Genomic DNA, 25,826 nt, shown 5'->3' on the forward strand with positions numbered 1-25,826 from the left:
AAACAATGCAGTTTCTTCAACAAATAAATAACAAGGGGGGAAATGAAAGAGAGATGGTGGGGAACTAAAATGTGAGTGGACTGCAAACCAGCCAACATCAGCATCACCCTGGAATTTGTTAGAAGTGCAAGTTCTCAAGCTACACTGCAGTCTTATCAGAAACTCTGCAGTAGGGCCCAGCAGTCTGTGTTTTAAGGCTTCTAGGTGATTCTGATGTATTCTAGTTTGAGAACCACGATAATAGATTAGAAGAGATTTACAACGCTTGTCAACCAACTGATTCAAAAAAAACTGTAAAAAATTCTGACATCTATAGACAATTATCCTATCAAGGAATTGTCGATTTTTTAAAGTGTGAAAATGGTATTGAGACATATATAGAGAGATATAGATATTCTTTAAAGCCCTGAAACGTTTATGAGTAAAAGATACAATGCCTAGGATTTGCTTTAGAATAATATAAGAGGAATAGAAGCAAGAAGGGGTAGACATAAGATTGGCCATTAATTAATTGCTGAAGATGAATAATCAGTATCTGGGTGTTCTTTATACATCTTTTTAACTTTCATTTATTTTTGAGGTTTTTCTCCATTCTAAAAAGCTTTAAAACTCAAAGCAAGAAGTAAATTCAAAGAAAATAAAAGACTGTAACTTAAGCAGAATTAATCCAAAAAAGGAGAAAGTATATGGTGCTTTTACTTGTATTGAAGGGCAGGACTGAAATACACAATATAAGTTTAAGTTATGTTGAAAAAACCCTACTACACACTAGCCTGTGACAAAATGGTTTTGATTTGGATGTAAGGGAAAATTCTGGATGCTCATCAACACACTGACGTCATTTTAAATTACTAAACAAACTGAAGAGAAGAATTTACAAATGAGAGAAGAGGAACCACAAACTGGTCAAAGGCATATGAGTACACTCGTTTGCTTTCCAGGTTTCAAACTGGCTTAGATTTTGAAGTCTTATGTGTTAATAAATTTAGGTTTACCTGCATTTTTAAAAAGTTTACTACTAAGTATATTATGAGCACAACCTGAGTAGCCTAATGTAAATATTAATAATGCTTGATTTTTTTTTTTTAACTAGGACGGGGACAATCTATCCTTTACATAAGCAAAGTAGCCAAATCACCTGTTTTGAGAGCTGTTCAGAGGCTTCTCTGGCTTGAAATGTCATCTCCACTAATTCAGTGATGGTCTGGATTTAGAGTCATCCAAATGACTAGTCTTGAAAATTTTTCAGGGCAAGTAAATTAAAAAGCTAACTGTGAGGCTATAGTAGCCCTTAGTATCTCCTTGAATTTACATTCTTGTGATGTGATAGCTCTGTTTCCTCTGCACTCATCCTTGCTATTGTGTCCTTTTAGGAATAGGGTGAATAGATGTTCTCTCTCCTCCTTCCTTCTCCTTTTTCACTTCTCCCTCTTATTTACCCTCTTCCACTGAAATATAGTTTATGAAAACCTCAACATCCATTAGAAATCTGATTAGAAAGCACCAACTTCAAAACCTAAGAGGGCTGATGGGAGGATGAACTATATATTTTCACTTTACAAGGTAACAGCAGAATTTTGAGTGTGGTTTCTTCTCTCTTTATGCTTTATTTTAGATATTCCATCATTTTCTCATCATTGTTATCGTGATCATCATTTCCTTCTTTATCACCCTTTTAATTTTTATTTTGCCTGGAACAGTTAATGACATGGAGAAAAGACCATTAGAAGTTATCACTATCCATTATCAGGCATCTTTTCTGATAAAGGTAACCTTGCAATAGAGATTTCTGTTCCATTTCATCTGCTTTCAATGAGCTCCTGCTGTGCTCCCTCCCACCCATGTGATGGCTTTGAGGAAACAAGAACAACAACCAAAAAAGACAAAGCCTCAACTTTAGAGCTCATATATTCTAGCTGAGGAGATAAGGGAAAGAGATGGGAAGAGACTCACCACATGCTATATTGGGATGTTATAATACAACATAGCATTTGAGAGCCTGGACTACATGGCTTTAAACTGCTTGGGTTCGAATCCTAACTCTGCCACTCACTAGCTAAGGGATGCTGAGCAAGTTAGTTAACCTCTCTTGCCTCAGTTTCTTCATCTGTTAAATGAGGGCAGGAACAGTAATTAATTTGTGGGGTTGTCTTGAGATAATCCTTAAACTAGATAATCCATAAAATATTTAAATTTATCCATATATTTTATCAATTTCTGTGTTGACCATCGTTTCTTAGATCCCACAACTTCCCCCTGGTATTCTTTCCCGTCCCTGAAATGTATCCTTTAATAATTCAACTATCTTGGATTTTGTAGCTCTGAAAATATTTTCCCCAGTTTTGCTCCCAAACTTCTGGTTTAGCTGTACATAAAATTCTAGGTTGATAATTATTTTCTCCAGCTTTCAAAATATTATCCCACTGTCTTCTGGACTTGATGCCATTGAAAAGTTTGCTGTTGGTTTAACAGTTGTTACTTTGCAAATAATGTACCTTTCTCACTGGTAGAATACATGCATCTAAGGACACTACTGATAAAAGTAAACATTTAGTACTAGAGTTATCACTCCACATAAGATTTCTAATTCCATGGATTCGGGGGGAAAGATCATGGTATAAACATCCCCTCATCCTTTACAAAGGAGCAGGTCAGGAACCAAAGGCCACTGTGACTACAAGGAAGCTCTGCAAGATTAACCACAAATAACCATAACCTTGCCTCGAGGGGAGGACTGAGTGCCTTCCCAAGAATCCAACAGATTGTACTAGAGTATGAAGGAAACTGCTGAGGACACTCATTTTTATACTCCTGTGAGTTATTACCTTCTTTTCCTCTCATGTTTTAGAATTCCTATAACAGGGCAACTCTGTATTTTGAGCATATGAAGCAAGTATGATAAAATATTACATTTAAACATTGCTCCAGGGTAGGGAGGACGGGCGAGAAAAAACAAAAACAGCATTGCCCCTTCCTCGCCAATGTTTACCCTTATGTTCATATTACTAAAAATATGTATCTAGAAATATGGCAAAACAAAACACGTCTCTCCTTGTAGATGAAATAGCTAAAATTTTGGCCTCTTTTATTGATCTCAGGTCATATATTTGGGTTGAAAAAAACACACAACAAATTGTTCCAAGTAAGAGTTACATAAACTAAATTTTTCTTCCAGATCTCTAAATGCTCATAGAGAGCCAACTTCCATGGTACATGGCACACAGCACATACTTGAAAGTTGATCCCACAGAAATATTTGTGTAAGCAAAATAAGAATTTGTTTCTCATTACATAAACATCACCTGTGCTTATCTAATCAAAACACTTGTTTAAAAAAAATTAATCTGTGACCAAAAGCACTATCATGTTTGTTGAGTGCCATTCTCATTCGAATCATATCCCAAAATACCTAGAAATAACTCAAAATTAGAAAGTGGCCCAAGTGCTAAGGCTGCCTATGGCTCTTGCTACAAAATAGTTGCCGGTCTTATTTGAGTGTCTAAAAAGAATGACAGGAATTATAGGGTTCTTCTTAAATTCAAGAGAACTTCCCAGAAGGAGGTGGAGGGCCAAGAAATCCACCTGCCTGCTTGGTGGCGGCTCGTGAAGGGGCAAGGCCAAGGATCTTCTGGATGTTCTGTGAAGGAAACAGAATAAAAATTGGGTTTTAATGAGATATAGAGAAAAGTATTTAACATAGATCTCATATAAAGAGAAACCTTACAAATAAAAAGTACTAATATGACCTAAAACAGGATGATTACTACTTATTTTTTAAAAGGCCTACAATGTTATAGAGATCACAGAACAGTAAAAGGCCTCTTCCCTCATAGGATCTTGGTCTACTAACCAAAGAAGCTGATTTTTTCAAGCGGAGAATCATAAAAAGAGGTAATCTTTTATTTCAACACAAGTACATTGTGTACAATGTACACAAAGTACATTCATTAGCTATTTCATGTAGGAAGGCTTTTTCTCTGAGTATGGGGCTTATAGCTGGATTTAGTCATTATTGCACCGCCTGAAGCTGAAACTGAAATATTCAGTATCAGCTGAAACTGAAATATTCGGTATCAATGTCTTCAAAGAAGTGAGAGAATTCAGAATTTTGCAAAGTAATCTAAGTTCAGAATCCTCCTAGGTTTCTACACAACCCCTCATCTTTTCAGCTATCTCACTTAAATCTAATTCAGTAGTTTTTTTTTTTTTTAGAAACTCAACTTTATGAAACTAGTTCTCATAGAAAAGACTATTTTATACTCAGATTTCATCGGTTAATATAACATTAAATTAAATAACATAAATGCAACAATGAGTAAAACTAGCATAAACACTTTAGGGATAAACACAATTGGCTCTTGGAAGGCAATGACTCAACTGGTGGGAGCAGACAGGTGGAGGAGTTCTAAAGAGAACAGGAGTGGACACTGTGATGTGGGGATAAGGTGGTTTGCTTTAAAGAGGGAGGGAAGGGGTTCATGAATGTGGAGAGGGTAAATAAGGTCAGTTAAGATATTGTACAGTACCTGTAAGTGGGAAAACCTTAAAGATCGTCTAATTATTTTTGCTCAAGTCTTTCATTTTATATTTGAGAAATTCCAATTAAAACTTGGAAGAGTAGGATGGCCTGTCCAAAATTACAAAGTTAAATGAAGAACAGAGTTAGAATTAAAACCCATGTTTTTGGATTCTTAATCTAATGGGTTCTCTTACATAGTACCTCCTCTATTAAAGTTCTGTTCTTCAGAACAAACTCTAACCCAGGGTAGGCAGGTTAGCTTGTATGCATTCATTCATTCAACAGTTACTGAGTACCTAATGTGCATAAGGCACTATGAGAATATCTGTATCTAAGCTCCTCTGAAGTATACACTCCCCAATACTTTATCATTAAGAATAATTGCTACTGAGAGGGCAGACAGCAGAAGCAAGAAGAACTACAGTTCTGCAGCCTGTGGAAGGAAAACCACATTCACAAAAAGATAGACAAAATGAAAAGGCAGAGGACTTTGTACCAGATGAAGGAACAAGATAAAACCCCAGAAAAACAACTAAATGAAGTGGAGGTAGGCAACCTTCCAGAAAAAGAATTCAGAATAATGATAGTGAAGATGATCCAGGACCTCGGAAAAAGAATGGAGGCAAAGATCGAGAAGATGCAAGAAATGTTTAACAAAGACCTAGAAGAATTAAAGACAAAAAAACAGAGATGAACAATAAATAACTGAAACGAAAAATACACTAGAAGGAATCAATAGCAGAATAACTGAGGCAGAAGAATGGATAAGTGACCTGGAAGACAGAATGGTGGAATTCACTGCCACAGAACAGAATAAAGAAAAAAGAATGGAAAGAAATGAAGACAGCCTAAGAGACCTTTGGGACAACATTAAATGCAACATTCACATTATAGGGGTCCCAGAAGGAGAAGAGAGAGAGAAAGGACCCAAGAAAATATCTGAAGAGATATAGTTGAAAACTTCCCTAACATGGGAAAGGAAATAGCCACCCAAGTCCAGGAAGCGCAAAGAGCCCCAGGCAGGATAAACCCAAGGAAAAACACGCTGAGACATAGTAATAATACTGACAAAAATTAAAGACAAAGAAAAATTACTGAAAGCAACAAGGGAAAAACAACAAATAACATACAAGGGAACTCCCATAAGGTTAACAGCTGATTTCTCAGCAGAAACTCGACAAGCCAGAAGGGAGTTGCATGATGTATTTAAAGTGATGAAACGGAAGAACCTACAACCAAGATTACTCTACCCAGCAAGGATCTCATTCAGATTCGACGGAGAAATCAAAAGCTTTACAGGCAAGAAAAAGCTAAGAGAATTCAGCAACATGAAACCAGCCCTACAACAAATGTTAAAGGAACTTCTTTAGGTGGGAAACACAAGAGAGGAAAAGGACCTACAAAAACAAACCCATAACAATTAAGAAAATGGTAACAGGAACATACATATCAATAATTACCTTAAACGTGAATGGATTAAATGCTCCAACCAAAAGACACAGGCTCGCTGAATGGATACAAAAACAAGACCCATATATATGTTGTCTACAACAGACCCACTTCAGACCTAGGGACACATACAGACTGAAAGTGACGGAATGGAAAAAGATATTCCATGCAAATGGAAATCAAAATAAAGCTGGAGTAGCAATACTCATATCAGATAAAATAGACTTTAAAATAAAGAATGCTACAAGAGACAAGGAAGGACACAACATAATGATCAACGGATCAATCCAAGAAGATATAACAATTATAAATATATATGCACCCAACATAGGAGCACCTCAATACATAAGGCAACTGCTAACAGCTCTAAAAGAGGAAATCGACAGTAACACAATAATAGTGGGGGACTTTAACACCTCACTTCCACCAATGGACAGATCATCCAGACAGAAAATTAATAAGGAAACACAAGCTTTAAATGACACAATAGACCAGATAGACTTAATTGATATTTATAAGACATTCCATCCAGAAACAGCAGATTACACTTCTCAAGGGCACATGGAACAGTTCTTCTCCAGGAGAGATCACAACTTGGGTCACAAATCAAGCCTCAGTAAATTTAAGAAAACTGAAATCACATGAAGCATCTTTTCTGACCACAGTACTATGAGACTAGAAATCAATTACAGGGAAAAAAACGTAAAAAACACAAACACAGGGAGCCTAAACAATATGTTACTAAATACCAAGAGATCACTGAGGAAATCAAAGAGGAAATCAAAAAACACCTAGAGACAAATGACAATGAAAACACAACGATCCAAAACCTATGGGATGCAGCAAAAGCAGTTCTAAGAGGGAAGTTTACAGCAATACAAGCCTTCCTCAAGAAACAAGAAAAGAGATGTAGGGGACAAACGTATGGACACCAAGTGGGGAAAGCGGCAGGGGGTGGTGGTGGTGTGATGAATTGGGAGATTGGTATTGACATATATACACTAATATGTATAAAATAGATAATAAGAACCTGCTGTATTAAAAAATAAATAAAATTCAAATATTCAAAAAAAAGAATAATTGTTACTGATATGTTTATATTTCTGAGATAACACTGTCAGAATATCACATAATATTTAAATATGAAGACACAACTTCAAGAACTCATTTAAATTATATTTGCCATAAAATACTTCATTCATTCATTCAATCACTCACAATACTATAGACCATGCTGTACTTTAAAAAGAAATCTAAAAACAGGTTATGAAGAAAAATCAATCATTAGTAGGTTACTTCCCCTTAGTAAAGCTGGAGAATGTCTGTATTTCTTTCATAATAAAAATAGCTCCTTCATGCCCCCCTCTAAAAATCCACTACACAAAGCAATAAGAAGACCAAATGATAGAATGTCACTAAATTTCCAACTTGTTTTATTTATTTATTTTAAAAAATTATTTATTTATTTATTGGCTGCATTGGGTCTTTGTTGCTGTGTGGGGCTTTCTTTAGTTGCGAAGAGCAGGGGTTAGTCTTCATTGCGGTGCGTGGGCTTCTCCGAGCGCAGGCTCAGTATTTGTGGCACACAGGTTTAGTTGCTCCGCAGCATGTGGGATTTCCCCAGACCAGGGCTCGAACCCGTGTCCCCTGTATTGGCAGGTGGATTCTTAACCACTGCGCCACCGGGGAAGTGCCCCCTTGAAAACTCTTAAGTCAGTGGTGAATCATATAATCACTAACATACCAGAACATGAAAAAAATAATAGATAAAAACCAGACTCACAAATACTTACGTGAATTAGTAATGTCATAAAACTGCCTTAGTTTAGGTTTAAAATTTAATCTTTGTTTAATCTGCCTCCACTCTGAATGATTAGTATAATAGAAATAATTTTAAATGTACTTCTATACCCTCATATTTGATAATGATTTCTTTAGAAGTGAAGTTGCAGGTGGGGAAAATTAACCTTTTTATTTCAAAAGAAACATAAGTTCCATGAGGGCAAGGACCATAATTATACGTCAGTTTTTTTTTTTAAATAACTGTATACTAGGCATCCAGCACAGAGCCTGATACACATATGTGTTCAATTTTGTTGAATGAATAAATGAACAGAGGACACTATCAAGGGATTATTATTAATGTGATAGTAAGTTCTCTTATACATAGGGGAAAAAAATATTGAAGCAGATAGATACCCTTAATTCAACCTAATATTATACCTCCATCATAATAAGGGGGCATGATATAGAAAGTTAGCAGTTTTCTTTTTTGCTTTTAGCAGTTGTTCTTAAGGTGACACTTTTTTTTAAACCAGTTAGCACACTCCTACCCTTGGGGTATTGTCACGAAGGGACTGGAGCTAGCTGATTTAATCACACTACCACTCTCAGTAAAGGAAGTGGATTCTGGTTAATACCGTAGAGATGTTATTAACTGACATATGTAAATATCATAATCTTTCGCAAATATAAGGTGTTTAAAGCAAATTCCAGAAACCTGGTGATAGAACTATCTACTCACTTCAGCAATTAAAACTGTTGACACTTTAAGGACATGAATAACAGAAATGTTTCTCATTCCCATAGATGTTATATTCTAATTTACTACAAGAAGACTTCCCCATTAAAACAAGCAAGGTCACCCCACCATTGCTGGAGGTAACGAATAAAATACATTTTGTTTTTACACATTCAGCATAAACATTAACCCTGAGTGAATGAAATTATGGTTTTCACTCACTGAAACAAAAGCATGAGAAATTACTTGTATTCTTTTAAAAATGGTCTCAAACTGGTGGCAAACTGAAGCCTTAAGATAACAGTACTGGGTAAAATGATGAGTAGCTGTGGAAAACAGCATGTTGATTCCTCAAAAAATTAAACATAGAATTGCAGTATGACCAGCAATTCTACTTCTGGGTATATATGCAAAAAGAAGGGAAAACAGGAATTCAGACATTTATACACCTGTGTCCACAGCAGCATTACTCACAACAGCCAAAAGGCAGAAGCAATCCAATTGTCCTTTGACAAATGAATAAACAAAATGTGGTATATACATACAACTGAATGTCTATTCACCCTTAAAAAGGAAAGAAATTCTGACACATGCTACACCATGGATGAACCTTTAAAACATGCCAGTTACAAAAGGACATAAGTATGATTCTACTTATATGAGGTCAAATTCACAAATATGAACAATCAAATTCAAAGAGACAGAAAGTAGAATGGTTGTTGCCAGGGACTGAGGGGAGAGGGTAATGGAGATTTAGTGTTTAATGGGCAGAGATTTTCGGTTTGGGAATATGAAAAAGTTCTAGAGATGGATAGTGGTGATGGTCATATGACAACGTACAATGTACTTAATGTCACAGAACTGTACAGTTAAAAATGGTTAAAGCAGCATATTTTATGTTATGTCTATTTTACCACAATAAACAAGAAAGATTAAAAGCACTGGTATTACTGAATACAGGAAACCAGAAAGTAGCTTCTGGACATAAGAGAGCATTGCCTTGAGGATTCCTCAGGAAAATTGCTACCAGGGGCAGTCACACTGACAAGTTTAAACCTTGAGACTCTACAGGTATGACACATATATTTTGACCCACTCCTCCATATTCTTTTACTCTAGGGGTTCAGATCACAATGCTTAGCCCACTCTATGACACCTGCGCATTCCAAAACCCTAATTATCTACACAAGGTGTGAAGAAAGGAGGAGTGTCCCCAGCCAAACACTTGCACTGGGATCTGAACAGACTTTCAAATTTCAAAGAGGAATTTAGACAGGCACTCCAGAGAAAATATTAATAGTAGGCTGCTGACAGGGCTTCGTCCTATTCAAATACACACTAGATTCAAGAATGATCATTAACCTTACTGCATTCTTTTGACCCTCTGGCTCCTCAGTCTTTGAAAACAAGGGATAGGCAACCTTTGATCTCAAATGAATCCATGTTTTCCCTAATAAAAATCACATAATAGTTGGCAAAGTACAAGAGCAAAGAATAAATAAGGTACACCAGTGTCAACTCCAAATGCATCGAACCATGACTTAATGAAGCCAAAATGTACTAGAAGAAAACAAGGATGAATTTCTTTATAACTTTAGTTAAAGACTAGTAAACCAAAAAAGGAAAAGAAAAACAAACAAAAAAAACAACTAAAAACCTCCAGCAAACAAAATTTTGCATGGCAAAAACCATACTAAGTAAAACAAACACGAATGACAATTTGTAAAAATTATTAGTAACTTAGATCATAGAGAGGGCTAATCTAAGAGCTAAAAATTAAGAAAAAGACCAACAACCCAATAGCGAAATAGGCAAAAAGCATACACAGTGTCTCGTCTACCAAAGGAAGAAAAAAAATACATGAATAGCTCTTAGACAAACAGAGATGCTCAATCCAAATAAGCAAATTAAAACTACAATGAGAGAGCAATTCTTATCTGTTAGATTGGTAAAAATCCCAAAGTTGACAATTCCTACTGGAGGTTGGGGGCAACATGAATTTTCCCACATTGTTTTAGGGAGTAAAAAGTGGTATAACCCCAATTTTCCAAGTTTATATTTGGGTGTAGTATCTACTGTTTGTTTCACACCTGCCTTTTAGGTGTACACTACACTTTAAGATATATACAGGAAATTCAGAAATCACTAGAAGCCTGCACACCACAATGAACAGTAGCCCCCGCTCGGTGCAACTAGAGAAAGCCCATGCGCAGCAACAAAGACCCAACACAGCCAAAAAAAATTTTTTTAATATATATATATTTATTAATTAATTTTAAAAAAAGAATGGCTTCATTGAGGGAATCATAATACAGTCTCTAATCTGAAAGCCTCATATTTTATGACGGATCATTTCACATGCATCTACAGAGTTAACTATTATGCAATGTAAGATCTTAAAAAACAAATAAAACAACAAAACAAAACATAGAAAGAGAAAGGGAATAAGAGAAAGGAATTTTAATTCAAAGAAAGAAGCATATATTCCATAGTAACACTTCAAATGCTAAAGTATTTCAGACTGGATGTAAGTTCATAATCCTCCTGTTAGTATACATACTAACAACCAACGGGGAACAGAATAAGAAACTATTGGCAGCTAACAAAAATGATAAAAGTAGGTCATTTTAGTGATTTTTCAAAGATTTTTAATATCTCAGAATACCTATACTAGAGCTCTATATACTTTTCTCTTATTAATATCAGTGCATAGACTCGGACAAGCGGAAATTAAAAGTATGAATATATATCTTCCTTGGCTGAAAACAAACACACTTGAATTTTTGTGGTTTTTTTTGCCTCTCCTTCTCTCCCCACCCATCACCTTTCACCTTTTTTTTGTATTCTCAGGAGTTAGCATGGCTGCTCTACTGTCCGTTTTTTAAAAATTAATTAATTAATGGCTGCATTAGGTCCTCATTGCTGTGCACGGGTTTTCTCTAGTTGCGGCTAGCGGGGGCTACTCTTCATTGTGGCACGCGGGCTTCTCACTGTGGTGGCTTCTTTTGTTGCGGAGCATGGGCTCTAGGCGCATGGGCTTCAGTAGTTGTGGCACGTGGGCTTCAGTAGTTGTGGCTCGCGGGCTGTAGAGCACAGGCTCAGTAGTTGTGGCACATGGGCTTAGTTGCTCCGTGGCATGTGGGATCTTCCCGGACCAGGCTCGAACCCGTGTCCCCTGCATTGGCAGGCAGATTCCTAACCACTGCGCCACCAGGGAAGCCCCTGACTGTTTTTATAAATAAAGTTTTGATGGAACACAGCCATATTCATTCATTTACATATTGTCTAGGACTGTTTTCATACTATAATGGCAGAGTTAAGTTGTTGTGACAGAGACTGTATGGTCTGAAAAGTAAAAACAAAAATATTTATCATCTAGACCAGCAGTCCCCAACCTTTTTGGTACCAAGGACTGGTTTCATGGAATACAATTTTTTCCATGGACAGGCAGCGGGGAGATGGTTCAAGCAGTAATGTGAGCGATGGGGAGCAGCAGATGATTCGCTCGCTTGCCCGCAGCTCACTTCCTGCTGCGTGGCCCAGTTCCTAACATGCCGTACCAGTCCGCAGCCCGGGGGGTGGGGACCCCTGATCTAGACCCTTACATGGTGGTCAGCAAACAGAAGAAGTTTGCTGACCACCATGGTAAATGACCATGGCATTCCTGATAAAATTAATTGCTACACATACACCTCACCAGACTTTCTGAAATAACTGAAAGGAGTTTAAAGACCAGCTTGAGCTGAACTTTCTCAATGATCATTCTTAACATTTATTTCACTAAAAAAAAACCTCTACAGTTCAGATGGTGATTTCTAGGTAACAATGTCCAGGTAGCAGTGCAAATGGTGCATCTAAAATAACTATTGTGAGGGAGTTCCCTGGTGGCCTAGTGGTTAGGATTCCGGGTTTTCACTGCCATGACCTGGGTTCAATCCTTGGTCAGAGAACTGAGATCCTGCAAAGCCGCGAGGCTGGCCCAAAAAAACAAACCCCCAAACACAAAAAAACCACAAAACTGTTGTGAGCCATCACAAATAAAGTAGTAACATCTGCATGTAATTAAAATAGAATTGTTCTTTGTTGCTTAAAGTAGCATGTATACATCATTTTTTTATTAGTATTTTGACCCTAGCTATAATTTTAATATTTCATACTTAAATAATCAAATTTAAGAGCAATATTCTAGTTATCAATGACCTCTGTTAAACCAACAAAGAGATCCATGTTGTCGCTGTCTTGGCTTTCACCTCAGATCAGCCAAAATGCTAAAGCATGTCAAAAGATGTAGAATACACCTCGGCTACACAAGAATACAACTTCCTGGTGGACATACCCACTTAAGTGCCTCACAAACACCTCAAACAGCATGTTTTCTAACCAACCTACTTCTCTTTCTTCTATTCCCATCCTCCATTTGGTCACCAAAGCCATAATGTTGAAGTTACCTTAGTTTCTCCTTTCTCACATTAAATCAATCACTAAGTTCTGCTAGTTTACCTCTATATATTTTTCAACTTTGTCCTCTCCTTTTCAACCCTCCCATCACTGTAAGTTTAGAACATAGTGATTTTTTGCTAGACTACTGTGATAATCTTCTGAGATTTCTGCATCTGGTCATACATCTACCCTTCAGAATGCAGCAAGTGTCAGAAAATGATTCCAGGAAGCCTGGAAACTTGGTTGCATTTAATATGCAACAGAAAAAGGTGGGAGACAGCCAGATAGAAGGAAGAGGACTCACAAAAAGTGAGTCTGGGTAAGTGGAACATGGAAACTGTCAGGCAAGTCAGAATGGCTGGAGTGTTGGATGAGGTGAGAGATGAGGTAAGGAAAGTATTAAGTGGTAAGATCATGAAGATCTTTGTGAGCTTCAAACTATTATTCCATTTCCTATTGATTCCCACATGCCAGACAAATCAAAAAACCTGCTGCCACAGACAATATTCAGAGGAAGAAGAAGAAGAAAAATAACTCTGAATCATTTATGTAACAATCATTGAAAGAATCATGTTCATACTTATTGCATGTGCCAACCTCCCCACTACAATGCCTGCTGAGTGGCAGTATGTTCAAAAACTGAATAATGCCTTGAAATATGAAGAGTTCTGGAGCCAGAGACTTTAATTAACCTCTCTTACTTTTTAAAGTCCCATCTCAAAAGCCACTTCATTCTTTCAACCTTTCTGCCTGAATCGTCTGCCACTAATTGAATGTTATGTCTCTCTTCCAGGCTCTCACAACCTTATATGTATCTCTTAGCTCTCACTCTTTTTCACTATGACTGTCTGACCATCATGTTGCTTGAATGTAAATTCTACAAGCCAGACTTTATCTCAACTGTGACTAACTTCAAGTCACCAAATTATTTGTTTATTTGTGTTTCTGAAGTGCCAAAAGGCACTGGTGTATAATAAAGAAGAAATGATAGTGGGAAGACAAAACCCACTCTTTACTTTTCTACCTTTAGATAGTTGCAATAAAGAAGAAACTTGAGAGCTCTAAAAATGGGATGTGGAAACCATGTTTGATTTTATGGCTACTTCCCATCCCTAAGGATCAGTAATCTAGACCTACATACATTTAAAACAGTTTTAGATGATACTCGAATTCTAAAACAAGCAACTGAAAGATCTCAGTAGCAACAGGTAGACATTTCCAGTATTACAGAAGTAGACACTAATTTAGGGTGTGACAGCAAGGAAGGATATACATATTAAATAGTGGATGTTGTCACTTACCTGTCGAATTGACATGGTACACAGAATATACAGGAAGATGAAGGAACAGTCTGTGGTATCGTCCCCCAGCAGATTTCGATGAGACAGTCCTTGGATGTAGGAAAGGGGGGTGAAAGGGAGCTTTGCCACCACTCTACCATCAAATCTAAAAAGGAAAAAAACTGTTATTTTTGGAAGACTGACAAGCTTCTTAGTTCCAGAGAAGAATCTGGGACAGAAATAGAACTCTAAGTCCCTTGATCTCTAAAAAACAAAGAAAGGATGATATTCTAAAAAGAGACTTGAAGTATAAGGATGTAAGGAAGGGCGCCTAGATTTTTCCCATCAATCTTTTTCTAAACTAGTGCTTCTTAATTTTTTCAGTATCAGGATCCTTTAACACTCTGAAAAATTATTGAGGACCCTAAAGAGGTTTTATTTAGAGGTTATATCTATCAATATTACTGTTTTATAAATTAAAACAGAAAATTTAAACCATTTATCAAATCATTTAAAAGGTAGCAATATTCAGTATGTTAACACAAGTATTTTTATGGAAAATATATGTTCCATACAGGAAAAGAATTTAGTGAGAAGAAAGGCTTTTTTCCCTCCAATCTCTTTAATGTTTTATTTAATAGAAAAGTGTTGGATTCTCATAGCTGCTTCATTACTCAGGCTGTTGCAATATTACACACCCTATGAAGCCTCTGGAAAATTCCACTGTACATTCATGAGAGAAAGAGAGTGAAGAAGGCAAATAACATCTTAGAATTATTACAACAATACTTTTTACCTCAAGGACCTCCTAAAAGTCTCAGAGACCTCCAGGGATCCCCAGACCACACTTTGAGAACCACTGTTCTAAACCATGACACCAATAAGATTTTAAGAACCCTCTTTTCCAAGACTCAAAGAGTCCCAGTATATACATATTGAACAGGATAAACACTTCTGGAGAGAAATTCATGGAATATACATAGTGGTGAATGAAAAATGGCATACATAATACTCTGAGATAACTTTTAACATACTTCTAATGTTTGAAAGTAATTCCTTTTACTTTTTCTAAAATAGAAAAGAAAAATGTTTTGAAAAGAGAAAATCTTAGAAAAAAACTAGAAGAAAATAGGTATCAGTGTTTATTTTGAGATGCTGAGGATATAAACTTCTTTTATACTTTTCTATGAATAAGCTGTACAGTCAGACAATATTGAGAATTATAAATTAATGTGATTAAGGACTTCATACTTCATAATATTAGAAAAATATATGACAGCATCAGTTACTTTATCCAAATAAAGTCTTTAACTCCAGTTAAAATATCTAGAACATTCCCTCTTAGAAAAACATTTGGTATTTAGAATATTTCTATAGAGGGAGAGGGAAAAGAGAGGTAGCATTACCATCTTTTTCGCTGGGGGAAAAAATACCTAAATATCCATATTAACTATTGTGGTTATAAAGAGCTTCTTACACAGCTGAACTCCAAAGAATATAAATAGAATGAATTTGACATATTCTGTACATATGTATGATTGTCCACTTACTATTTCCAACTGCTTTCCTAGTATATAGTTTGCACAGGGTAAGGGCTCAATCATGAACTGTTGTTACTTGGATATGACGAAAATATTTAAAGATCTGCTTGAAGTAGTTATTCTTATCTACTAACCTCACAAAAGCAAAACAAAGTATTGTAATAACTTTTCCAGGAGGAGGTATTCCCATTCACTCACAGGAAGTATTATACACAGTTGTTCCAATATTTCCTGGTTATATGCTATATGCAGTATACTGTTCTACATACACCACTCTACTCTCCATCTGTAGAGTTAAACTGTGAGGAGTAGGGCTGGAATAAATATAGCCCAAACTGTTTACCCCTCTTGTTGCTAACATACACACCCAACAAATTCATCTTATACAGTCATTTTATTCCTTGACATTTTTGACTTGAAATTGTAACCAAAAAGAAAATCTTTTACAACTAATAAATGAATTCAGCAAAGTTTCAGGATGGAAATCAACATACAAAAATCAGTTGCATTTCTATATACCAACAATGAACTATATGAAAAAAAGAATAAAACAATCCCATCTACATCAAAAACAATAAAATACTTAGGAATAAATTTAATCAAGGAGGTGAAAGATATATACACTGAAAACTATAAGACATTGATAAAGAAACTGAAGAAGACACAAATATATGGAAAGATATCCATGTTCATAGACTGGAAGAGTTAATATTGTTAAAATGGCCATACTATCCAAAGTCATCTACAGGGCTTCCCTGGTGGCACAATGGTTAAGAATCCACCTGCCAATGCAGGGGACACAGGTACAAGCCCTGGTCCGGGAAGATCCCACATGCCATGGAGCAACTAAGCCCGTGTGCCACAACTACTGAGCCTGCATGCCACAACTACTGAGGCCCGCATGCCTAGAGCCTGTGCTCCGCAACAAGAGAAGCCACCACAATGAGAAGCCTGTGCATCGCAATGAAGAGTAGCCCCCGCTCCTTGCAACTGGAGGAAGCCCATGCGCAGGAACGAAGACCCAATGCAGCCAAAAATAAATAAATAAAATAAATAGATTTATTAAAAACAACAAAGTCATCTATAGACCCAACACAATCTCTAATCAAAACTCTACTTTTCACAAAAATAGAAACATCCATACTAAAACTCATGTGGAACCACAAAAGATATTGAATAGGCAAAGCAATCTTGAGAAAGCTGGAGGCATCAAACTTCCTGATTTCAAACTATGTTACAAAGCTATAGTAATCAAACTAATATATTACTGGCACAAAAATAGACATGCAGACCAATAGAATAGAATAGAGAGCCCAGAAATAAACCCAGTCAACTAATATCTGACAAGAGCCAGAAATCTCATGGGGGAAAAGGATAGTCTCTTCAATAAATGGTGCTGGGTAAACTGGATATTCACATGCAGAAGAATTACACTGGACTCCTATCACAAAAATTAACTCAAAATGGATTAAGGACTTAAACATGATACCTGAAACTGTAAAACTTCTAGAAGAAAACATAGGGAAAAAAGCTCCTTGACATTGGTCTTGGCAATGATTTTTTTGGATATGACACCAAAAGCACAAGCAACAAAAATCAACAAATGGGACTACATCAAACTAAAAAGCTTCTGCACAGCAAAAGAAACAAAATGAAAAGGCAAACTATGAAATGGGAGAAAATATTTGCAGACTATATATCTGATAAGGAGTTAATATCCAAAATATGTAAAGAATTTGTACAACTCAATAGCAAAACAAAAAATGCCAAATAATCCAATTAAAAAGTGGGCAGAGGATCTGAACAGATATTTTTTCCAAACAAGACATACAAACGGCCAAGAAGTACATGAAAAGGTGGTCAACATTATTAACCATCAGGGAAATACAAATCAAAACCACAATGAGATTTCACCTCATGCCTGTTAGAATGACTATTATCAAAAGGACAAGAGATAACAAATGCTGGCAAGGATGTGGAGAAAAGGGAACCCCTGGGCACTATTGCTGGGAATGTAAATGGTACAGCTACTATGAAAAACAATATGGATATTCTTCAAAAGATTAAAAGTAGAACTACCATATGATCCAGAAATCCCATTTCTAGCTATTTAGCCAAAGGAACTGAAATATACTACTGTCTCAAAGAGATCTGTACTCCCATGTCATTGCAGTATTATTCATAATAACCAAGATACGGAAACAACCTAAGTGTCCACCGACAGATGAACGGATAAAGAAAATGTGATATATATACTGTATACAAGTCTGACAGAGAAAGACAAATACTGTATGACATCACTCATATGTGGAATCTAAAAAAGCTGAACTCATGGAAACAGAATTAGATTGGTGGTTGCCAGAGGATGAAGGTTGAGGGAAATGGGGAGATGCTGGCCAAAGGGTACAAACTTCCAGTTTTAAGATGAATAAGCTCTGGGCTTCTATTGTACAGCGTAGTAATTATAGTTAATACTGTATTATATGCTTGAAAGCTAAGAGAGTAAGTCTTAATTGTTCTCACTGCCACCACAACAGAATGATATTTATGTGAGATGAAGGATTTGCTAACTGACCTTACTGTGGTAATCATTTTGCAATATGTATATCAAATTATCACTCTGTACACCTTAAACGTGCACAATGTTCTATATTATATGTCATTATATATCTCAATAAAGCTGGAAAAAAGCTTTAAAAGAAAAAGGAGAGAGAAAATCTTTCATGCCCTATAAGTGAGTTATTCATTTATGTGAAACTGAACATTTAGCACGAATGAGACCTTAAACCAGCCACAAATATGAAGGAAAAAACCCCTTCAAATTAATTTTTCCAGGAGATTAGAGGTTTTCCATAGGAATAGCTAAGAATAGACACCATTACTAGTGTGTAGCCTAATAATGAAAAGAGTTAGGGAGGGAAAGAAAAAGGTGCAAAGAGAGAGATAGCTTATAATAGGTAGATTATTTCTTTAAGTGAACTTACTCTCTGCAGTTCCAGAGGGCAGCACCACTGCTCATGAACAGAACAAGCAGGCATATTTTGGTCCAGTAAAAGGAACCACTTTCAAACCCTAAATACTACTCAGTAAAACTATATTGTCTCAGAAAACATCAAGCTCCTCATCGTTGAAAATGATTAAAAATAATGGAAAATTATCTGCTAGAGGTATTATTGGAGGGATTTCCATATTGACACAGAAGTAATGTGTTAAAATGACTTTTAAGATCACTTCTAAGATTTAATGTTTCAGCTTTATGGAAATGATCCAGAAGAGAAGCCAAAGACAAATAGCTGAATTTGGTGCCTCTTGTTGCTACTTTGGCAATCTGGAGCTCAAGTCCTTCCCATCTTAGTCTAACTTGAGCCTTTTTTCTTATCAACAATTGTAAGACTAAAATGGGTATTAGAGATAATGTATTCCATTCTATAATAAACAGATGATCAAGGTGAAACTAAGAGAAATTATGCGAAAAATGAATAGTGATTCTTCAATACAATCAAAATACGTACTAGACTGTAATAACTGACACCCACATTACTTTTGTTTAGAACTGCTGAGGGATGGTGGGCTTTTTTTTCTATACTTTTTTTTCCCATTTAAATTTAAAATTCATACATACAAAATATGATTAAATTTTGATTAAATTATTATTTGCTAATATTTTTAATGAAAAGAAAAAGAAAGGGGTGCATTCGGTTTCAATCCCAGCTATTGTCTGGACTGTCACGTCACATGAACAATGACATTCTATCTGAGGATATGAAGATAGTATTGAATCTTATAGATTGGATATTCTGAACATCAGATCTGAAATGTCTGCTTTTCAATATATGTGAAATAAAACTTGGAATTTGCTCACCATTATGTAAAAAAAAAATTGAAATTTGCCAAAAAAAAAAAAAAAAAAAATAAGTACTAGACTTTTAATCTCACATACCAGCTTATAAAAATAGAGATACATTCTTTAACTTCTAGGTGCTCACAGTCCTAGACATAAGAAATATATATATATATATATATTTAAATTTCTGGTCTGAGCACAAAGACCAGAAAAAAAACATGAATACCATTCGGCAACCATGCTCCTTGGTATCTATCCAAAGGAGTTAAAAACATGTTCACAAAAAAACCTGCATACACATGTTTATGGAAGCATTATTCATAATTGCCAACTGATGAACCTGCAATGGCACCTCGTTATCACCCAAAGTCCACAGTTTACATTAGGGTTCACTCTTGGGTTTTAATAAATGTATAGCAACATGTATCACCATTAAGTATCACACAGAATAGTTTTACACTAAAAAATCCTCTGTGCTCTGCTTATTCATCCCTCCCTCACACCTAATCCCTGGCAACCACTGACCTTTTTACTGTCTCCAGAGCTTTGCCCTTTTTAGAATGTCATATAGTTGTAATCATATAGTACGTAGCCTTTTCAGGTTGATTTCTTTCACTTAGTAATATGCATTTAAGGTTTCTCCATGTCTTTGCATGGCCAATAGCCCATTTCTTTTTAGCAATGAATAACACTCCACTGTCTGGATGTTCCACAGTTTATCCGTTTACCAACTGAAGAACATCTTGGTTGCTTCCAAGTTTTGGCAATTATCAAGCTGCAATAAACATCTGTGTGCAGGTTTCTGTGTGGACATAAGTTTTCAACTCATTTGGTTTCACTTTCACCTTTTATTCTACATTATACTGTTTGAATTTTTTAGAAGTACTTGTATATTACTAGTATAAGAAAACCTTTTTCTTTTTAAACTTTGGTTCTGATGCGCACTCCTGGTTAAGATCTACTACATAGGGCTTCCCTGGTGGCGCAGTGGTTGAGAGTCCACCTGCCGATGCAGGGGACAAGGGTTCGTGCCCCGGTCCGGGAAGATCCCACATGCCGTGGAGCGGCTGGGCCCGTGAGTCATGGCCGCTGAGCCTGTGCATCCGGAGCCTGTGCTCCGCAACGGGAGAGGACACAACAGTGAGAGGCCCGCGTACAGCAAAAAAAAAAAAAAATCTACTACATAAGCTTTGGGAAGCTACCTGATATATCATAAACTAGTCATTTCAAATCATCAGGGAAAATATATTATTTGTTCCCTACCTGGTATTAACAATAGCTAAGTACTTGGTAAAGTTGGAAACTAACCACCAAAAAAAATTACAGATGAAACAAAATTTAAATATAAAAAATAAAAAGTAGAAAAAAATTTATATAATCTGGTATGAGAAAGGAACTATTTATATAACAGAAAAGAGTAACAGATTTGACATAAAAATTAACATTGCAAAAAAAAAAAAAAAAAAAATTAACATTGCCCATATATCTCAAAAAGAAAGCTTAATAGTCTCAATAAATAAAAAATTCTTATAAAAAGAAAATAAGGGAAGGAACATGAACTAGAAATTTAGAAATAGATAAACATAATAAGTATATGAAAAGATGCTACATCTCACAAGAAATGCAAATTTTAAAAGAAATATTATTTTTTAGCTATTAGATTTGCAAATATTAAACATATACATAATTCCCAGTGATGACAAATATATGAAGAAAGAACCACTCACAAGTACTGAGGGCAATAATCGAAAAATATAAATTAATAAAAACCTTTCTAGGGGAATTCCCTGGCAGTCCAGTGATTAAGACTCCGCGCTTCCACCGCACGGGGTCGCAGGTTCGATCCTTGGTCGGGGAAACTAAGATCCCGCATGCTGTGCGGCAAGGCCAAAAAAAAAAAATTTCACCTAAGCAATACTTCTAGGATATGCCTGAGGAAAAAATAAGCATACACTGGTGTACATACTACCTGTGAAAATTCTGTGTGAAGATTAATAGAAGATTATATAAGTTAGGGTACATCCATTCAATAGAATACTGACAAACATTAAAAATGATTATGCAAGATGGGACTTCCCTGGTGGCACAGTGGTTAAGACTCTGCCCTCCCAATGCAGGGGGTCCGGGTTTGATCCCTGGTCAGGGAACTAGATCCCATATGCAAGCTGCAACTAAGAGTTCACACGCCACAACCAAGGAGCCCACGAGCCCCAACTAAGGAGCCCATGAGCCACAACTAAGACCTGGTGCCGCCAAATAAATAAATAAATAATATTAAAAATCCTAGCCTGCATGCAGCAATGAAGACCCAACGCAGCCAAAAAAATAAAAATAATTTTTTAAAAAAAATTTTTAAAAAATCCTCTAAAAATGATTATGCAAGAGTTACACATACTGTATTTAAAAAATCATCACAGGTAACTACAGCAGGTTACAAAACAACCATTTTGGAGTATAAAAATTAATACATACAAATATCTAAATGTTTGTATACAGAGAGAAGAAGTACAAATCTTGAAAGGACACGTACTCATTTGAGGAAGGCAGAGTGATCTTTACTTTATATTTTATACATTTATATATTATTGGAATTTTTCCAGTAAGAATTTATTACTTCAATGATTACAGAAAAAAATGTAATAAAAGGTTACACCTGAGGGGAAAAATATGGCATTGGGAGAAAAATATATTTGAATCAGATGCCCTTCCCATAGACCAGCCATTCATACCACGATATGTTCACAAATAACATTAAGAAAGGGAACCACATGAATATAAGGCAGCATTACCACTGGTAGAAATGGCCACCATTCTTTCTTCCTTTTCTTTTTTTAAAAATTCAGGTATACATAAGTTTTACAATATTAAATAAGTTCCTGGTGTACAACATAGTGATTCATGGTTTTTAAAGATTATACTCCACTTAGAGTTATTATAAAATATTGGCTATATTCCCCACAGTTCTTTCTTAATTAGCCTATTTCGTTAGAACCCACCTGTACATAAGACTAAGGAATAAAATCAAATGCTGAACTTCAAGCAAAGCAGTGATTCAAATTTATTGTAGGTATCACACAATAAAGCCAAGACCAGTAAGTATAGCTCTACATACACACACCACTAACCTATAAAAATATTATTTTAAAAATCATAAGTATGAGAAAAATAAGATGATAAGCATCAAATTTTTAAAATATAGATGAGTACTTAGCTAGCTCTATACTGTCCAGAATGTGACAAATTAAAGAATATTTGAGTATTTGAGTTGTATCAATGAAGTTTACTAGTTACCTACAAAATCTTTCAGTGTTTGGTTTGCCTGGTAATCCACGGTGATATATACCCAAGAAATGAGAGAAAGCATAGCAGTGAAAAAAGGATACTGAGTTTAGAGTTATAAGTTAGAAATTATGAGACTTCTAGAGACCTTGGGCAAGTTATTTAATCTTCCAAAGGCCCTTTTCAGCAGTAAAGGTCTATGATTTTAGTAATCACTAGTTAAGTGGAAATTTTGTATTAAAATCATTTTGGACATTCCCTTTGGTGCCTCACCTAAGTAAAAATAACCACTCCCCTTTTCCCCCCCTACTATATTTCACACACACACACATCTATTGTAACATCCATCAATGTATTGATTTGTTTGTCCTTTCTTTCTATAAAATTTTGATATTACTGAGGGCAGGGAACACATCTTATTTGTTATACTCTGATACGTAGCACAATGCCTGGCACAAAGTAGGCCCTTGACAGGTGAGAAGAGAAGAACAGACTGGAGGTGGGGTGGGGTGTGGGTACAAGGAGAGAGAGACAGACAGGTAGAAATGAAGCAGGGGAGGAAGAGTAGGAGAAACGGAAGGAAAAGAGTGAGTGCGGAAAATGCGTGGGATAGTTCAGGAGAGCTCTGAAAGGTAAGAAATGACAGCTTGTCATCTCTGGATATTTTCCCAGGTTCTGTCAAAAGCAGTCCTACAATTACTCAGGCCTGCTATATGCTAGTTTAGACAACAGTAACCTACCTTATTATTAAACAAGATTATAGTTGTTAAGACTCTATTTTAAGAGTCAAAACATCTCTGTATGACTACCTTCATTTTGAAGAAGTTTGTTATTAAGGAACTTAAAAACCCAGGAGACGTATTAAATTCTTTTTAAAGGACCCATAAAACCTTAGTCTTTGCCTTACATATAAGATATCTTCAATATTAAGAGGGTGAAAAAGTTATCATATAATTGTATTCCATCAAAATTAAATTTCCCTTGATTTTGATAACTGGATCGAGGTTAAGTAAGAGAATGTCCATGTTCTTAGGAAATACGCACTTTAGTAGTTATGGGTAAAGGGGCATGAAGCCTACAACAAACTCTTGAATGATTCAGAAAAATATACAAATAATGTATGAATGAGTACATATATGATATGGAGAAACAGAAAAAAGGAAAGCAAATGAGGCAAAATGTTAACAACTGTGAATCTGGTTAATCAATGTACTATTCTTGTAACTTCTGTAAATTTGAAATATCAAAATATTACCAAAAAAGCTAATTGTTCACATACACACACATAGAGCAATATTTAGATAAAACCATATAAAAGGCTACTCACATAGAATTAAACATTCCCATTAGGGCAGTAAAACAAAAGCCAATTGCAAACATGGATTTCATTCGAACCTGGAAGGAAACCAACGAATTGTTATTTTACACTAGAGAAAAACCAACACTACAGCACACCCCTCAAAGTTTTGGTTTACGTCATTTTTAAAAGATGCTCCTTGGCAAAAAGCTGTTTATTGGCTAACCCACCCTCCACCTCCAAGGCCTCTTCTCCTTGCCAGCTTCTGATGAATATTATTGGGGTGGTCATATGACCCAACTCTGGCCAATGAGATGTAAGTACCAACCAGAACTTTTAAAAGGGACAAACTTGGCTAGCATCCCTTTAGGCCTTTTGCCCGTACTTCTTGCCTGGAATGAAGAACATAATGCCTGACAGTAAAACACCATCAAACAACCAAACGACCATAAGCTAAGGAAGGTTAACCTGAGTCCTTAGTGCCATTACTGTGCTGCCACAGCAGGCCAGGACCACCAACCTCTGCACCTCTTGAGCAAGTGAAAAACATTTTATATGTTTAAGCCATTATTAAGCATTTTGTTTCTTGCAGCTAACTTCTTTCTTAATTACATGTGCCATAAAAGTATAAACAAATAAAAGATCATAAAGATATAAGATTAACAGTTTATCAGCATTTTTTATCTATTCTTTCTGCAGTTTCCAAATTTGGTCTCATGAACATGTAATAGTTGCAAGAACAGAAAAGCTATTTTCAAAAAAAATGCACTTCTAAATTACGATCTTTCTTAATAAGAATTTCAAGAAACAGAAGATAAAATAATACAGCAAAGGTCTCTTGGTAAGCAAAAGACAACTGTTGCACAGTTTAGATGTCCTGTGTTGAATATACAGAAATTAAGTAGAAAAATAAGTCAAGCCATATAATTAGCCTACCTACACCTCAGAAAGACATGCTTGAACTCTACTCTTTATAAAAAATGAGTAAATGGCTAATAAAATCACTTTTCCTTACACTTTATGATATGCCTGACCCTCAGATCAAAAGGCCTCTTAGAGAATAAAGGCCACAATAAAGTCCATCTATGATGCTCCAACTCCTATTTGGGATTACCAGGTCACCATAAAGCCAAAGATTCAGCAATAACATGAGGAAGAAAAAGAAAATAAGCTACTTCATTTGAAAATGTAAGGTGGAAGCTAATAAAAACTGTGTGAAAGGGACAAATTATGACTTCGAGAGAGCCTAAAAAAAAAGCTATTCATATTACTAACACGAGGTTTCAGTCCAGTAGCATATTTTCACTTCTATTTGGTCCAGAAACAACCATGATATTATTTATAGCCTGCATTAACTATAAATTTCTGAAAAGGTAAGTGCAGTGTACTTGATGAAAATCAGGGTCTTTTGCTGAAAAACACGTGGTTCATCATGAAGTTATATTTAGGACTCTTACCATTGATAGATCCCTGTTATTATTCTTCAGTTTCTCTTCTTGCCGCTCTGCAAAGAATTAATGAACTGGTTAATATACAAAGCGCTGAGCGCAAAGCAGATGTTAAACTGTCACTGCCTGATGACTATAATAGCACTTCTGTCTCAGTATCACTTAATAAGATAAGCTGAACACATGGAATACTGTATACTTTGTACTA

General features: G+C 35.8%; 1 protein-coding gene across 1 annotated transcript in view; it reads right to left on the reverse strand.

Moving 5' to 3' along the window:
• Positions 1–542: 542 nt before the first annotated feature.
• The window catches only part of TMCO1 (transmembrane and coiled-coil domains 1), a 46,460-nt gene continuing 21,176 nt past the window's right edge, over positions 543–25,826 (reverse strand). Inside the window, exons 4-7 of the mRNA XM_024741972.1 lie at positions 25,628–25,674; positions 24,201–24,268; positions 14,231–14,375; positions 543–3,637 (exon numbers count right to left, since the gene is read on the reverse strand). Of these exons, the coding sequence (XP_024597740.1) occupies positions 3,539–3,637; positions 14,231–14,375; positions 24,201–24,268; positions 25,628–25,674 (359 nt within the window). The 3' untranslated portion in view covers positions 543–3,538. The remainder of the gene's footprint in view (positions 3,638–14,230; positions 14,376–24,200; positions 24,269–25,627; positions 25,675–25,826) is intronic.

The sequence above is a fragment of the Neophocaena asiaeorientalis genome, unplaced genomic scaffold (assembly GCF_003031525.2).
Source record: "Neophocaena asiaeorientalis asiaeorientalis breed wild unplaced genomic scaffold, Neophocaena_asiaeorientalis_V1.1 scaffold283, whole genome shotgun sequence".
In the NCBI taxonomy this organism is placed as follows: Eukaryota; Metazoa; Chordata; class Mammalia; order Artiodactyla; family Phocoenidae; genus Neophocaena; species Neophocaena asiaeorientalis.